This window comes from Bufo bufo, chromosome 6 (assembly GCF_905171765.1).
Source record: "Bufo bufo chromosome 6, aBufBuf1.1, whole genome shotgun sequence".
NCBI classification, from domain to species: domain Eukaryota; kingdom Metazoa; phylum Chordata; class Amphibia; order Anura; family Bufonidae; genus Bufo; species Bufo bufo.
The window spans coordinates 269,180,759-269,196,577 of NC_053394.1; the positions used below are offsets into that span (position 1 = coordinate 269,180,759).

At 45.0% G+C, this 15,819-nt stretch overlaps 1 protein-coding gene across 1 annotated transcript in view; it reads right to left on the reverse strand.

Moving 5' to 3' along the window:
- Positions 1-15,819, reverse strand: part of ADAMTS14 (ADAM metallopeptidase with thrombospondin type 1 motif 14) — a 237,933-nt gene that overhangs the window by 80,994 nt on the left and 141,120 nt on the right. The window contains 1 exon segment of the mRNA XM_040437079.1: positions 6,171-6,276. Within this exon segment, the coding sequence (XP_040293013.1) occupies positions 6,171-6,276 (106 nt within the window).

Here is a 15,819-nt window from a genome sequence, read left to right on the forward strand (position 1 = left end):
CAAACACACTGCACTATAAGATGTTATTTTCAATTTAAAACATCTAAAACATTAGGGGCGAGGGCCTGCTGGTGACCCTCAAAAACATTATGAACAAGGGCCTGTTGGTGACCCTCCAAAACATTATGGGCGAGGGCCTGCTGGTGACCCTCATAAACATTAGGAGCGAGGGCAGCCTAATAAGCATGTTGATATAATGGAGGAGGAGCACGAGAAAAGGGAGATTGAATCATGTACCCTTTTTAGTGGTGGAAGGGGTGCATGGGAATACAGTGTATTCAATACACCATAAAAGTCATATTTAGAGTGCCTTTATGTTCAGCCGCTTTCCTCTGGTGGAGTAGAGAAGTCAGGGGCAATCCAGGCCTTGTTCATTTTTACAAGAGTCAACCAGTCAGCATTTTCAGTTGATGGGCGGATGCGCCTATCAGTTATTATGCCCCCAGCAGCACTAAATACACTCTCTGACAAAACGCTGGCGGCGGGGCAGGCCAGCACCTCCAAGGTGTAGAGCGCCAGTTCATGCCACGTGTCCAGCTTGGACACCCAATAGTTGTAAGGCACAGAGGGATCACTGAGGATGCTGACACGGTCTGCTACATATTCCTTTACCATCTTCCAAATTTTTTTCCTCCTTGTGACACTAGGCCGCGCATAAAGTTGAGGGTACTTTTTGTAGCGGGGGTCGAGAAGGGTGAACAAAATACGTACAACGCGAGTGTCACAGGAAAGGCAGCCTAATGTAAAGTCAGCCATGTATTCCAGAGTCCCAACAGACAAGACTTCGCTGTCTTTATCAGGAGGATGACTCTCAATCTCCTCATCCTCTTCCTCCTTTTCTACCCATCCACGCTGAACAGATGGAATAAAACTTCTCCTGCTCCTCCTCATCATCCAATTTGCGCTGAGAAGACAAACTCAGGGTGGTCTGGCTATCACCCTGTGTACTGTCTTCCCCCATTTTCACCTCTTCCACATGCAAAGCATCCGCCTTAATTGTGAGCAGCGAGCGTTTGAGTAGACACAGAAGTGGGGTGGTTACGCTGATAATAGCGTTATCGCCACTCACCATCTGTGTTGATTCCTCAAAGTTTCTTAAAACCTCACAGAGGTCAGACATCAAAGCCCACTCATCGCTTGTGAAGAGCGGAAGCTGACTGGAAAGGTGATGACCATGTTGCAACTGGTATTCCACTACTGCCCTATGCTGCTCACAAAGCCTGGCCAACATGTGAGCGTGTGCTCACGTTGCAAAACAGTCGGTGAGCTGGCAATTGCAAGGGCTGCTGCAGCGTTTGCAGACCGGCAGAAGCTGTCGATAACTTGTGTAAATGGGCAAACATGCTGCGCACCTTCACCAGTAGCTCAGGCAAATTGGGGTAGGTTTTGAGAAACCGCTGAACCACTAGTGTGAACATGTGTGCTAGGCATGGTATGTGTGTGAACTTGCCGAGCTCCAAAGCTGCCACCAAGTTACGGCCATTATCAGACACAACCATGCTTGGTTGTAGGCTGAGTGGCGAGTGCCCCAGCTCAGTCTGGTCCCTCATCCCCTGCCACAGCTCTGCGGCGGTGTGCTGTTTGTCACCTAAGCAGATCAGTTTAAGCACGGCCTGTTGCCGTTCCCCACTGCAGCTGTCACGGCTGGGGATGGGGGAAACCCTCAGCCGGGCGATGTCTCTCTGAAGGATAGCTGTTAGGCCAGGACAGGAATCAGGGAGCTGGTCACCTCCTATCACATCCCTAATTCTGACCCTGTCTCCTAGCCGTATGAGCCGACCCTGATGGTGGGAGGGCTCATACACTGGAACCTGTAATTCCTACTAGCCTTCAGGGTGGCCCTGGACTAGGAGCAGGGTAAGACGACCTGTTCCTCCTGGATACGGAGGAACCGGAGTCTCACTGGCCAAGCTATGAAGAAAGGGGAACATATACAGACATATGGCAATGGCAGGTAGTTGAAACTAGTATCACACCTACCTGCCACAGACACACAGCCTGGAACCCATGCACAAGTGCTGCAGTCCACAACAACATAGACGGACACAGCACACACCAAACATCACACAGGAACCCAGGAACCATACGCTGCAATAAACATAAAGACACCACTAGACATATAATATAAAAGAACAATAATGTCTAACATAAGTTTATGACCACAAGGATGGCCCTCACTGGCAGATGGTAAATACAAGGAGGGTGCCTCCAGCTTACAAACAAGGCTGGAGTACCCCTCAGACATCAGGTCTCAACTGAGGCTTTATAGCCCAAAGTAGCCACACCCATACTCAGACACACCCAGTGTTCACACAGAGAAGGGAATTAACCCTTCTCACACCAGGGAAGGGAAGACAGCAACTTAAAGGGAGAAAGTGCACACACACACTCACCTGTTACCGCCGGCAACGGCATGCGTGGCAATCATGTCCTGAGGAAGAGCCAGCCAGCAGGCCGAGACACTGCCACCACATGCACACAACACCAGACGTTGCCGCGGACAACCACAAGTGAAGGGAGGTGTCACAGTGCACACAAACACAACCTCGTGCACAACAAACAGACATACAAAGTGCACACATACACACACACCCAACCAGGTGTAACCGCATGCACCTGACAGCAAGCTGCCCAGCACCAGCTCGGGCTGCCAAACTGCCAAATACATCATGTTGCCAGCGGCAACCACAGGCGAGGCAACATACTACAGCCCTCAACAAGACAAGACCGCAGGCAACTGCATGCGGTTCCAGAGTCACGACCATGACCATGGGTCGTGACAGCAGCGCTACACTGCTTCCAGCTACTGACTGATGTCTGACTGGTGCTGCAAGATGATAATTCAGAGGTGAAAGTGGAGGAGGAGGTGGAGGAAGAGAAGGGGGGTTGCAGCCACTAACGTAGGTAGTGGCGGAAACCCTGATGGAATTAGGGCCCGCAATCCTTGACATCGGTAGCACCTGTGCCATCCCAGGGTACGAATCGCTCCGGCCTCCACAACATTCACCCATTGTGCCGTCAGGGAAATGTAGCGTCCCTGGCCAAAAGGACTTGTCCATGTGTCAGTCGTTAAGTGGACCTTCCCAATAACTGCGTTGGTCAAGGCACGGGTGATGTTACGGGACACATGCTGGTGTGAGGCTGGGACTGCACACTGTGAAAAATATTGGCGGCTGGGGACAGAGTAACGAGGGACGGCCACCACCATCAGGCTGCGGAAAGCCTCAGTGTCCACAAGCCTAAATGGCAACATTTCCAGGGCCAGCAATTTGGAAAGGTGTGCATTTAGTGCTATGGCCTGTGGGTGGGTGGCTGGGTACATGCACTTTCGTTTAAAGGCCTGGGGTATAGACATCTGAAGTGGATGTGCTAGCTGAGGTGCTTGCAAAGGTGCATGGTGGGAGGCATCCGGGCCTGCGTCTTGGACAGGGGATTGGCCAGCACGTAACACAGGGGAAGAGGAGGCAGTGGTGTGACCCACAGACACTGATTGTGAACCCAGGTGTTTGTCCCACCTATTAGGGTGCTTTGATACCATGTGGTGGATCATGCTGGTGGTGGTGAGATTGCTAGTGTTCATGTCCCTGCTCTTTTTGGTACGGCACAGGTTGCAAATGACAATTCTTTTATCGTCCGCACTTTCCTCCAAAAAGCGCCAGACTGCGGAACACCCAAATTAAGGAATGGCAATGAAAAGACCTCCTCGGTATATCCGAGTGTGGGATCACTTGTTTGCAAAGACTCTCCATGGTGGGAGGAAGGAGGATCAGGGCGAGGATTCTGTTGACCAGACTCTTGGCTAGTGAGATTGGACTTTGTGGAATACAGGGTGGTGCTTAACCGACTGGAAGCATTATCTGTTGCAATCCAACCGACCACCTCGAGAGTGCTGTCCTGAGCCGTCCTGCAAACTGGGACATGAAGCTAGATATCGTGGATGAGTGTGTTTCTTGTGCTCTGGCAGCAGGCACAGCTTCACCACGCCCAGGGCCACGGCCTCTGCTTTCAACATCAGCAGCACGGCCACTTCCCCGTCCCTTACTGCTCTCCTTGAACATATTAAATGGTATATATGCTTGCAAGTATGTCACACCTACAGTAGTGCAGGTTTTGTAAGTGTATACGCAAATAAAGTACACAGAATGTCACAGATATTTTTAGGCTGCGCGCAGGAGGTATAGCACAAGTAATGTCGCTGTCACCACCGTCTAATAAAATATTACACTAAATGATTGTCACTGATATTTAGGATACGCACACGTTAAACAGGAAGTATAGCGCAAGTAATGTCGCTGTCACCAGCGGCTAATAAAAATTTACACTGAATTAATGCCACTGATATTTAGGATGGGCAAACGTTATAGTGGAGATGTAGCGCAGGTAATGTAACTCTCCGCAGCGGACACCGTCTACAGAAAAAGTACACTGGATGTCACAGATATCTTTAGGCTGCGCACACGTTAGACAGGAGATGTAGTGCAGATAATGTCGCTGTCTGCAGTGGCCAAACAATTGCAAGCTATTTAGCGCAGGTTGCGCTAAAAATATATATTGCTGCCAGATACAACTATAGTCCTTAAAAGGAGTTCTGGGTCTCTCTAACAATTCCACGCAATTTAGCGCAGGTTGCGCTATTAATTATATTGCTACCAGATACAACAATTGTCCTTAAAAGGACTTTTGGGTCTCTAACAAGGTTTTTCAATAAAAATATTAGTATTTCACAGTATTTCACAGCTCTCCCTAAGACTGAGCCGAACATGTGTTATCGGGTGCTATATAGCACCCGATAGCGAGTTCCGGCCAGCCAATCACTGTAATGTAACCAACATGGCTACGGCATTACAGTGAATGGCAGTACTTACTTGCACGGTTATTGGCTGCATAGCAGGCAACAAACTTACAGGAAGGAGACTCAAGCATCGCGCTCGAGCACACGCGGTGTTCGGCCGAACACTGCGATGTGCCGAGCATCGCGATGCTTGAGTAAAATTTGAGTTCGACTGAGCATGCTCTCCCAACACTAGTATTTGCCACCACCTACCACGCGTTTACCCATAGCTATATATGTCACTGTCACTTTGATATTACTAATGCTGTTTGATGTTGAAGAGCTTGACAGGGAATGCATACAGTCCTAGGAGCCCCCAGAGTGTCATACACAACTTTTAAGGACAATGTGAGCACTTTCATTTAGGGTTGAATGTATTCGTACCCAAATCGAACCTAGGGATTGATTCATTAGAATCAGACCCAAAACTAATTTCAAGAAATTAGTTTATCTGTAGTCTCAATCTGGCTGGCTGAGTGCAATGCCTTGAAAGGAGCTTAGGCAGGGTACTGGCTCTCCTTAAATAGACAATTTCTGTATGCAGACTTTTTGGCAGTGGTCCAAGGTATGGAGACCTGCCTAAGCTGCGTTCAAGGCATTGCGCTCAGTCAATCAGAATCCTACTTAATACTGATGAGGGCAAGCACTCCGAAACAGCTGTGTACAGATTGATATTTGGTTTGCCTACTTCCCCTTGTCATGTTCCAAGACTAAAAAAGTCAGTCTTTGACTCATAGGAAGCCACCCCCAGAAGGTCGCACTAGAGAGATGGTTCTCTTTTCCAGGGAAATACCTCTTTGCATATTTTTTTCCACATGGAGAATTGCCAATAAGACATACCATGGAGCACTGCTAAAAAGTCTTCATACACAGCTGGTCTCTTTAAGGAGAGATAGCACTTTGCCTAAGCCCATCATTTACAGTATAGTACTGTTCTCATATGGCATAGAGAGACCCAAGAGCGTAGCTATAGGATTAGCAGGGGTACCAACTGCTTTTGGACCCGAACTCCACTAAACTGATAGAACATGTCCTATTCTTGTCTGTTTTGAGGACGAGAATTGGCATTTCTACCATACTGCTAGATATGCGGAACGGGAAAGTGTGGGACACCTAAGGCCTAGTTGCAACTACAACTTTTGCACCCCTTATAATTACACCCTTCCCCTAAGCATGCTCTGCTCCTTCAAAAATATAGAATCCCCAATGAAATTACCACCTGTATTCATGCTATTATTTGTATGATTTTGCTATAGGAATACATTCAGTTTTACCACTTTTTCTCATTTGATAAAGAAACCATTCGAGAAATTGCTCTGGAGGAATGCAGCATACTTACACATGACCGGTTTCATGGGCGACCACAAATGCAGAAGAGAACCCATCCTCATGGTTCAGGGTACAGCTGCGCAGTGGGTGACACATACCCGTAACTGGAGCATAACCTAGTAAGCAAAAGAAATAAAATAACATGATATGTTAAAGGGGTTCTCTGGGAATTACAAACAAGAAAATACTTAAATATTAATTTATGATAAATATATTCCCAAATACCTTTGATTAGTTATAATGGCTCGTTTGGTCTAGGGAGCAATCATTAGGAGAAATAAAATGGCTACTGTCCTATTACTAAACACAAAGCCTGTCCTAATCACACAGCAGGACAAGTTACTTGACAACACTGAGCTAAAGAGCTGCCTCATCCTCTTCTCTGCTGTGCTTGTCAGTATACAGCTGATAAGATCTTCAGCTTAATCTCTGTAAGAATGGAGTTAATGAAGAGACATGAAGTACAGGGTGTGGGGGGTAGGGGGGGGGGGTTGGATAATGAGCAGCAACTATTATATGCAGTCTCCATAATCACAGCCCACAGTCTGTCCTGTCCGTTCTGTCTGTACTTCATGTCTCCTCATGCACTCCATTCCTACAGAGATTCAGCTGAATATCTTATCATCTGTATTCAGGATCATAATCCCTGATAGGTAGAGCAGAGATGGGGCAGCTCTTTAGCTCAGTGTTGTGAAGTAACTTGCCCTCCTGTGTGATTAGGATAGGTTTTGTGTGTACTAACAGGACGGCAGTCATTTTGTTTCCCCTGATGATTGCTCCCTAGACACATGAGCCATTATAAATAATGAAAGGTATTTGGAAATATATTTATTATAAAGTAATATTTAAGTATTTTCATTTTCTTAATTATCGGAGAACCCCTTTAAGATGAATCTTTCAGATCATCTTTAAAATAATAATAATAATAATAATAATAATAATAATAATTCCAGCTATAAATCACACCTTACACATGTAACAGATAATTAGCAGTTACTAAGTCCCATTGAAAACTATTGTGCAAGTTAATTATAAATTTGCTCTACGCTGGCCAATGCTATGGAATAAAAAAATGATTATAATTTATACATGCATAAAATTAATGAAATAAATAGTTGTCTAAAGTTGCTATCAGGGTCATATTATAAAAAAAAGTGCACAAGGGGCCTCCACTGCTTTAGAGATCAAGGGGCCATCTAACAATCGCCAACCCTGCCCGGGCCAATACTTTCAATCTGGTTGTTGAAATCACAATTAGATAGGGAGAATAGGTTTTTTATGTGTGCAAGCGAGTGTTCTGCTTCCTTCTCCGCCATTTAACTTATAGACCACAAACAATTTGTAGCATGCAGTCTCCAGGCATTCTCTTTCCTTGCAAGCCTGAGTCATTATTTATATGGAAAGTATAACTATCCTGATTTCAGATGCCTAAACCTTGTCGGGGTCACATTTAATTGCCATTGGGCAAGGTGGATAGGCGTGCATATTCCTCTCTCCATGGAAGTCTTAAGCTAGACATACAGTTTAGACCATCTATTGTGCATGGAAGCCTTAATTGGCGATATCGGGAGAGATTGCAGCTGCTCAATTCTTTTTGTTCTCAGATAAGACTTCTGGCAGCGTCTCTCCCCAACCCCATTTCCTAAGGATGCAGACGTACATATGAGGGGATCGGAAGTGATAGCTGTTGGCTGAATAAGCGGTCAGCTGACAGCTGTCTTATGTGTACGATCGACCTTATGGTGTCACTGGCTCAGCTGTCTCTGTAACATAACTATAAACTTCAGTGGAGAAGGTCATATGTTTGTCATTATGTTTGAGCAATTTTATTCTACCCTGCTTATTGTCCCATATATATTTTTATCTTAACAAAATATGTTGTGTATACAGTATCTGTGTGTGTGTGTGTGTGTGTATGTATATATATATATATATATATATATATATATACAGTTGCAATAAAAAGTATGTGAACCCTTTGGAATTATATGGATTTCTGCACAAATTGGTCATAAAATGTGATCTGATCTTCATCTAAGTCACAACAATAGACAATCACAGTCTTCTTAAACTAATAACACACAAAGAATTAAATTTTACCATGTTTTTATTGAACACACCATGTAAACATTCACAGTGCAGGTGGAAAAAGTATGTGAACCCTTGGATTTAATAACTGGTTGAACCTCCTTTGGCAGTAATAACTTCAACCAAACGTTTCCTGCAGTTGCAGATCAGAAGTGCACAACGGTCAGGAGTAATTCTTGACCATTCCTCTTTACAGAACTGTTTCAGTTCAGCAATATTCTTGGGATGTCTGGTGTGAATCGCTTTCTTGAATCATGCCACAGCATCTCAATCGGGTTGAGGTCAGGACTCTGACTAGGCCACTCCAGAAGGCGTATTTTCTTCTGTTTAAGCCATTCTGTTGCTTATTTACTTCTATGCTTTGGGTTGTTGTCCTGTTGCAACACCCATCTTCTGTTGAGCTTCAGCTGGTGGACAGATGGCCTTAAGTTCTCCTGCAAAATGTCTTGATAAACTTGGAAATGCATTTTTCCTTCGATGATAGCAATCCGTCCAGGCCCTGATGCAGCCCCAAACCATGATGCCCCCCCACTATACTTCACAGTTAGGATGAGGTTTTGATGTTGGTGTGCTGTGCCTCTTTTTCTCCACACATAGTGTTGTGTGTTTCTTCCAAACAACTCAACTTTGGTTTCATCTGTCCACAGAATATTTTGCCAGTACTGCTGTGGAACATCCAGGTGCTCTTGTGCAAACTGGAAACGTGCAGCAATGTTTTTTTTGGACAGCAGTGGCTTCCTCTGTGGTACCCTTCCATGAAATCCATTCTTGTTTAGTGTTTTACGTATCGTAGATTCAGTAACAGGGATGTTAGCATATGCCAGAGACTTTTGTAAGTCTTTAGCTGACACTCTAGGATTCTTCTTCACCTCATTGAGCAGTCTGCGCTGTGCTCTTGCAGTCATCTTTACAGGACGGCCACTCCTAGGGAGAGTAGCAGCAGTTCTGAACTTTCTCCATTTATAGACAATTTGTCTTACCATGGACTGATGAACAGCAAGGCTTTTGGAGATACTTTTATAACCCTTTCCAGCTTTATGCAAGTCAACAATTCTTAATCGTAGGTCTTCTGAGAGCTCTTTTGTGTGAGGCATCATTCACATCAGGCAATGCTTCTTGTAAAAAGCAAACCCAGAACTGGTGTGTATTTTTATAGGGCAGGGCAGCTGTAACCAACACCTGCAATCTCATATCATTGATTGGACTCCAGTTGGCTGACACCTCACTCCAATTAGCTCTTGGAGATGTCATTAGTCTAGGGGTTCACATACTTTTTCCACCTGCACTGTGAATGTTTACATGGTGTGTTCAATAAAAACATGGTAACATTAAATTCTTTGTGTGTTATTAGTTTAAGCAGACTGTGATTGTCTATTGTTGTGACTTAGATGAAGATCAGATCACATTTTATGACCAATTTGTGCAGAAATCCATATCATTCCAAAGGGTTTACATACTTTTTCTTGCAACTGAATATATATATATACACATATATAGGGTGACCACTTCCAGACGGGTATAAGAGGACTACAACTCCCAGCATGTCCAGGTTGGTTTTTGATATCAGAGGACATTACAGGGATGAGGTACTGTATAAGATCAGAGAACTACAACTCCCAGCATGTCCAGGTTATTATTATAGGATATAAGTGGACATTTCAGGGAGGGGGTATAAGAGGAGATATCTACAACTGCCAGCATGTCCAGGCCATTATTATGAGATGTTAGAGGATATCTCAGGAAAGGGGTGTAGGGGGAGAGGACTACAGCTCCCAGCATCCCCGGCCTTGCTGTGACTCCAAATATGTCTGTGTCCATATTTGAAGTCAGTGCTATGACCCTGCAGGGGTGTATTCCCATGCCATGTGCTGTCAGTATGCCTGGGGACACCCCTGTGTATCTTACTTTTATTCAGGCTCTATTTATTAATATTTTAATAGTCTCTGCAGGGTTTGGAACCAACAATCTTTTGCATTGAAGGCAAAGACTCTAACCACAGAGCTATAGGGCTCAATGTTAGCAAATGGAATATTTTCTATGGCTAAAAAATTTGGTAGTATTTTTACCATGTATTATGTATTCACTTAAAAAGTATTCATACCGCTTGAACTTTTCCAAATTTTTTCAAGTTACACCCACAAACTTAAGTATATTTTATTAGAATTTTATGTGATAGACCAACACAATGTAGCAAGTATGTGTGAAGTGAAAAGAAAATTATACATGGCTTTCGAAATATTTTATAAATAAAAATCGGGAAAGTGGCATGCATCTGTATTCAGCCCCCTGAGTCAATACTTTGTAGGACCAACTTTCACTGTAATTATAGCTGCAAGGCTTTTGGGGTATGTCTCTACCAGCTTTACACATTTAGAGACTGACATTTAGCTCAAGCTCAGTCAGAATTAATGGAGAGCATCTGTGAACAGCAATTTTAAAATATTGCCACAGATTCTCAATGGGATTTAGGCCTGGACTTTCACTGGGCCATTCTAACACATGAATATACTTTGATCTAAATCATTCCATTGTAGCTCTGGCTGTATGTTTAGGGTCATCATCTTGCTGGAAGGTGAACCCCCTCCCCAGTCTCAAGTCTTTTGCAGCCTTTACCAGTTTTCTTCCAGGAGTGCCCATCCATCTTCCCCTCAACTCTGACCAGCTTCCCTGTCCCTGCTGAAGAAAAGTATCCCCACAGCATGATGCTGCTACCACCATGTTTCACGGTAGAGATGCTGTGTTCAGGGGGATGTGTAGTGATAGTTTTCCGCCACGCATAGCGTTTTCGCATTTAGGCAAAAAAGTTGAACTTTGGTCTCATCTGACCAGAGCATCTTCTTCCAGCTGTGTCCCCTAAATAGCTTATGGCAAACAGGACTTCTTATGGCTTGCTTTCAAAAACTGCGTTTTTCTTGCCACTCTTCCATAAGGTCAGGTTTGCGGCGTACACAACTAGTAGTTGTCCTGAGGACAGATTCTTCCACCTGAAATGTGGATCTCTGCAGCTCCATCAGAGTGACCATGGGCCCCTTGGCTGCTTCTCTAATTAGTGCTCTCCTTGCCTAAGCTGTCAGTTGGATGGCCATATCTTGGTAGGTTTGCAGTTGTGCCATACTGCTTCCATTTTCGGATAATTGATTGAACAGTGCTGCGTGAGATATTCAGAACTTGAGACATTTTTTATAACCTAATCCTGCTTTACACTTTTCCACAACTTCATCCCGGACCTGTCTGATATGTTCCTTGGTTTTCATTATGCTATTTGATCTCTAATGCTCTCTAACAAATCTCTGAGGTCTTCACAGAACAGCTGTAGTTATACGGAGAATAAATTACACGCAGGTGGACTCTATTTACTAATTAGGTGCCTTCTGAAGGCAATTCGTCACACTGGATTTTACTTAGGGGTATTAGAGTACAGGGGGCTGAATACAAATGCAGACCACTCTTTCCAGATTTTTATTTATAAAAAATTTCAAAAACCATGTATCATTTTCTTTATAGTTCACACATACTTGCTACTTTGTGTTGGTCTATCACATAAAATCTCAATAAAATACTTTCAATTTATGGGTGTAACGTGAAAAAATGTGGAAAAGTTTAAGGGGTATGAATACTTTTCCAGGAAACTGTATATTTTTTTTGGCAAAAAAAGGCTATTATGGGAGAAAAATTAAACAAATGGAAGTGCAGTCTCCATCAAATGAAGGGAATTAACTTCATATAACCGCACTGACTTTAACATCACAATTATTGCAGACTGTGCCTGGATAAGGCCTTATTCACACGTCCGTTGTTTCTTTCCTGATCTGTTCCGTTTTTTGCGGAACAGATCTGGATCAGATCTGGACCCATTCATTTTCAATGGGTCCTGAAAAAAAATCAGACATTGAGCTGTCCGTTTTTTTTCAGGACCCATTGAAAATGAATGGGTCCAGATCTGGTCCAGATCTGTTCTGCAAAAAACGGAACAGATCAGGAAAGAAACAACGGACGTGTGAATAAGGCCTAAGAGTCATGGCCACCTGAGAAGAGTCATGGTTATTCATGAATTCTTGCTCTCCCTGCCCACCGGCTGATGACTGACAGGCTTCTAGTTCTAGTTTTCTCCCTTTCTCTCTAGGAGAGAACTGACAGTCAACAGCAGATAGGCGGGAGAGCAGGAGATTATGAATAACTATGACTCTTCTCAGGTAGATTTGACTCTTTTCAAGGACTGTGCTGAAATGATTATGATGCTGGTTCTCGGCCACCACTTACGTTTAGCTCATGAGTGACACACCGCTGAAATCAGCATTTCTGTCACTAATTTATGCTGCCCTCAGTGAGGTCAGCATAAAGTTGATGACAAGTTCCCTTTAAGGCCTTGTGTACATGACTGTATCTGTTTTGCAGTCCCAAAACTGCAGATCCGCTAAATGCAGATACCATCAGCGTGCTGTTCACATCCGTATGCCTGTTCTGCAAGTTATACAACATGTCCTAATCTGGCCTATAAAATGTGGTCTATGGACCCAATAAAGTCGATGGGTCTTCAAAAAAATGCATATGGCACATGGACGGTACATGTGATGGAAAAATGAGTCAAGCCAGCAATGGAGGCAATATGGAAAATCACAATACATTAGTAAGTGCCTTATATTAACTTATTCTACATGATAAATGCCATTTGCTGAAGTGAGACAACCCCTTTAATCAATGTTAAATACAATGCAGTGTCCCCAACAGGGAAAATTTTTTTTTTTTTAAAAACAAAGGCACAAAATTCTAATATGGTCAAACCATTGGTGCCAGATACCACCCTGTGTTAAAACAAACCTCCTTTTTTCCATGTAAACTTGGCTGGAACTTTTTGTTGGGGAAAGTGACAACCCTAACTGTAGCAGAGAACAGTGCCCCCCCCCCCCACCTTGAGAATCCTGGCCGTTTTTGGTAATTTATAAATCTTGAATGAACAATTTTTTTAGGTCCCAGGAAGAGGGTAATGTCTGGGAAAAAGAGGATGTAGGTGTATATACAGTCAGGTCCATAAATATTGGGACAGCAACACAATTCTTACATTTTTGGCTCTATACACCACCACAATGGATTTGAAGTGAAACAAACAAGATGTGCTTTAACTGCAGCCTGTCAGCTTTAATTTGAGGGTATTTACATCCAAATCAGGTGAACGGAATTACAACAGTTTGCATATGTGCTTCCCACTGGTTAAGGGACCGAAAGTAATGGGACAGAATAATAATCATAAATCAAACTTTCACTTTTGAATACTTGGTTGCAAATCCTTTGCAGTCAATTACAGCCTGAAGTCTGGAACGCATAGCCATCACCAGACGCTGGGTTTCATCCCTGGTGATGATCTGCCAGGCCTCTACTGAAACTGTCTGTCTGTCCCGATGTCTGTCTGTTCTTTATGTGCAACCAAACGACTGGAGCAATCTCCGCCAAATTTGGCACACAGGTACATCAGGTGCCCGGGAAGGTTTTAGACTGGGTCTGCACTGGGCTCTCTAGGATGTACCGTTACTGAGATATTCCCAAAATATGACCTGCATTAGCCAATACAAGCCTGCAAGTCTTTCTCTTCATATCCCAACTGCCATACACATGGTCACATGTCCCTTATCAGCCAATAGAAGCTCGCAGGCCCTTAGTCTCCACATACACACAGTTTTACTTCAGGTTTCCATAATAACCCAGCCATTTTTCTTCACTACTGTAGTTCAGCTTTAGGCTAGGGCTACAGGATGTCAATAAGTCGCACGACACATAGAGAACAATTACGCTGCTACATGCATCCATCTTGGATGGATTGTTTGCGATTGTCGTGTCACAGTCGCAGCATGTCGCATGTCGCAGTGCGACACCATAGCCTATCATTGTTGAGACAAAATGTCGCGCAACACATGTCATCGTGTAGCCCTAGAATTAATGGGGCAGGGCACTGTGGAGGTCACTGTTAAAGAGGAGGGCACTGTTAAAGGAACGGGCACTGTGGAGGTCACTGTTAAAGGAACGAGCACTGTGGAGGTCACTGTTAAAGAGGCGTTCACTGTGGTTGTTAATGTTAAGGGGGCAGGCCACTGTGGAGGTCACTGCTAAAGGGGCGGACAATGTGGAGGTCACTATTAATATTAAGGGGGCAGGGGGCACTATTAAAGGGGCAACTGCTGTGGAGGTCACTGTTAAGGCAGCAGGGTACTGTGAGGTCACTGTTAAGGCAGCGGGGTACTGTAGAGGTCACTGCTAAGGGGACGGGCCCCTGAGGAGGTCACTGTAAAGGGAGTAGGGTGCTGTGAAACTCACTGTTAAAGGGGCGGGCTTGGTTGGATTTTTTGCTACTGTTCTGTTGCAGTCGCAGCATGTCGCAGTGTGACACCATAGCTTATCAATATAAAAACTGTTAAGACAAAATGTCACGCGACACATGTCGCCGTGTAGCCCTAGCATTAAAGGGGCAGGGCGCTGTGGAGGTCACTGTTAAAGGGGCAGGCACTGTGGAGGTTACTGTTAACGAGATGGGCACTGTGGAGGTCACTGTTGAAGAGGCGGACGCTGTGGATGTCACTGGTAAAGGGGTAGGGCGCTGTGGAGATCACTGTTAAAGGGGTTGGCACTGTGGAGGTCATTGTTAAAGAGGTGGGCGCTGTGGAGGTAACTGTTAAAGGGGCGGGCACTGTGGAGGTCACTGTTAAAGGGGTGGGCGCTGTGGAGGTCACTGTTAAAGGGCGGGCGCTGTGGAGGTCACTGTTGAAGAGGCGGGCGCTGTGGATGTCACTGTTCAAGGGGTAGGGTGCTGTGGAGATCACTGTTAAAGGGGCGGGCACTGTGGAGGTAACTGTTAAAGGGGTGGGTGCTGTGGAGGTCACTGTCAAAGATGCAGGCACTGTAGAGGTCACTGTTAAAGGGTCTGTAGAGGTCACTGTTATAGGGGATACTGTCGATATCTTTTAACGACACACACAGAAACATTAAATGAAATAGATGAAATATACACATGTGAAGCCGGGTCTATCTGCTAATGTATATATGTATCAAGGCCGAGTTATTGGCCTGAATTTGTGAGAGGGGCGACCTGCCCTATATCAGCTGCTCACCTCTCACATAGGGGCACGGACGGCAGCAGCATTCCGCGTTACCAGTCTCCAGCCGGCAGGTCTACGTCACAGCAAGATCTCCTTCGGCGCTTCCGGTCAGCTGATTCCTCCGTCGTCGCAACAGCCGGCGTCCGTGCGGCTCGTGTGGCAGGTAAGTGAAAGCTGCCTCTCAGCGCAGCAACGCCTCTTCAGTCCGGTCGGTGGGGTCGGTCCCTTCAAGGTATGGAAGGGACATCCCCACACCGGAGCGGCAGTCCGGCAGCACGCCCCGCTCCCACGTGACTTGCACGCAGGTAGCAGGAGTCAGCGGGACACCGTTCACACATGTCCTTTGGAAAATGCGCAAGGAGTGAGAAAAGGGGTGGAGGATTTCGTTGCATATGGGGGGTAAAGTCTAGCACGGGCCGCCGTGCTGTTAGTTAGGTAGGAGTATGATGCCTTACAGTGGTTATGTTGAAAGTGTTGGAGGATAGC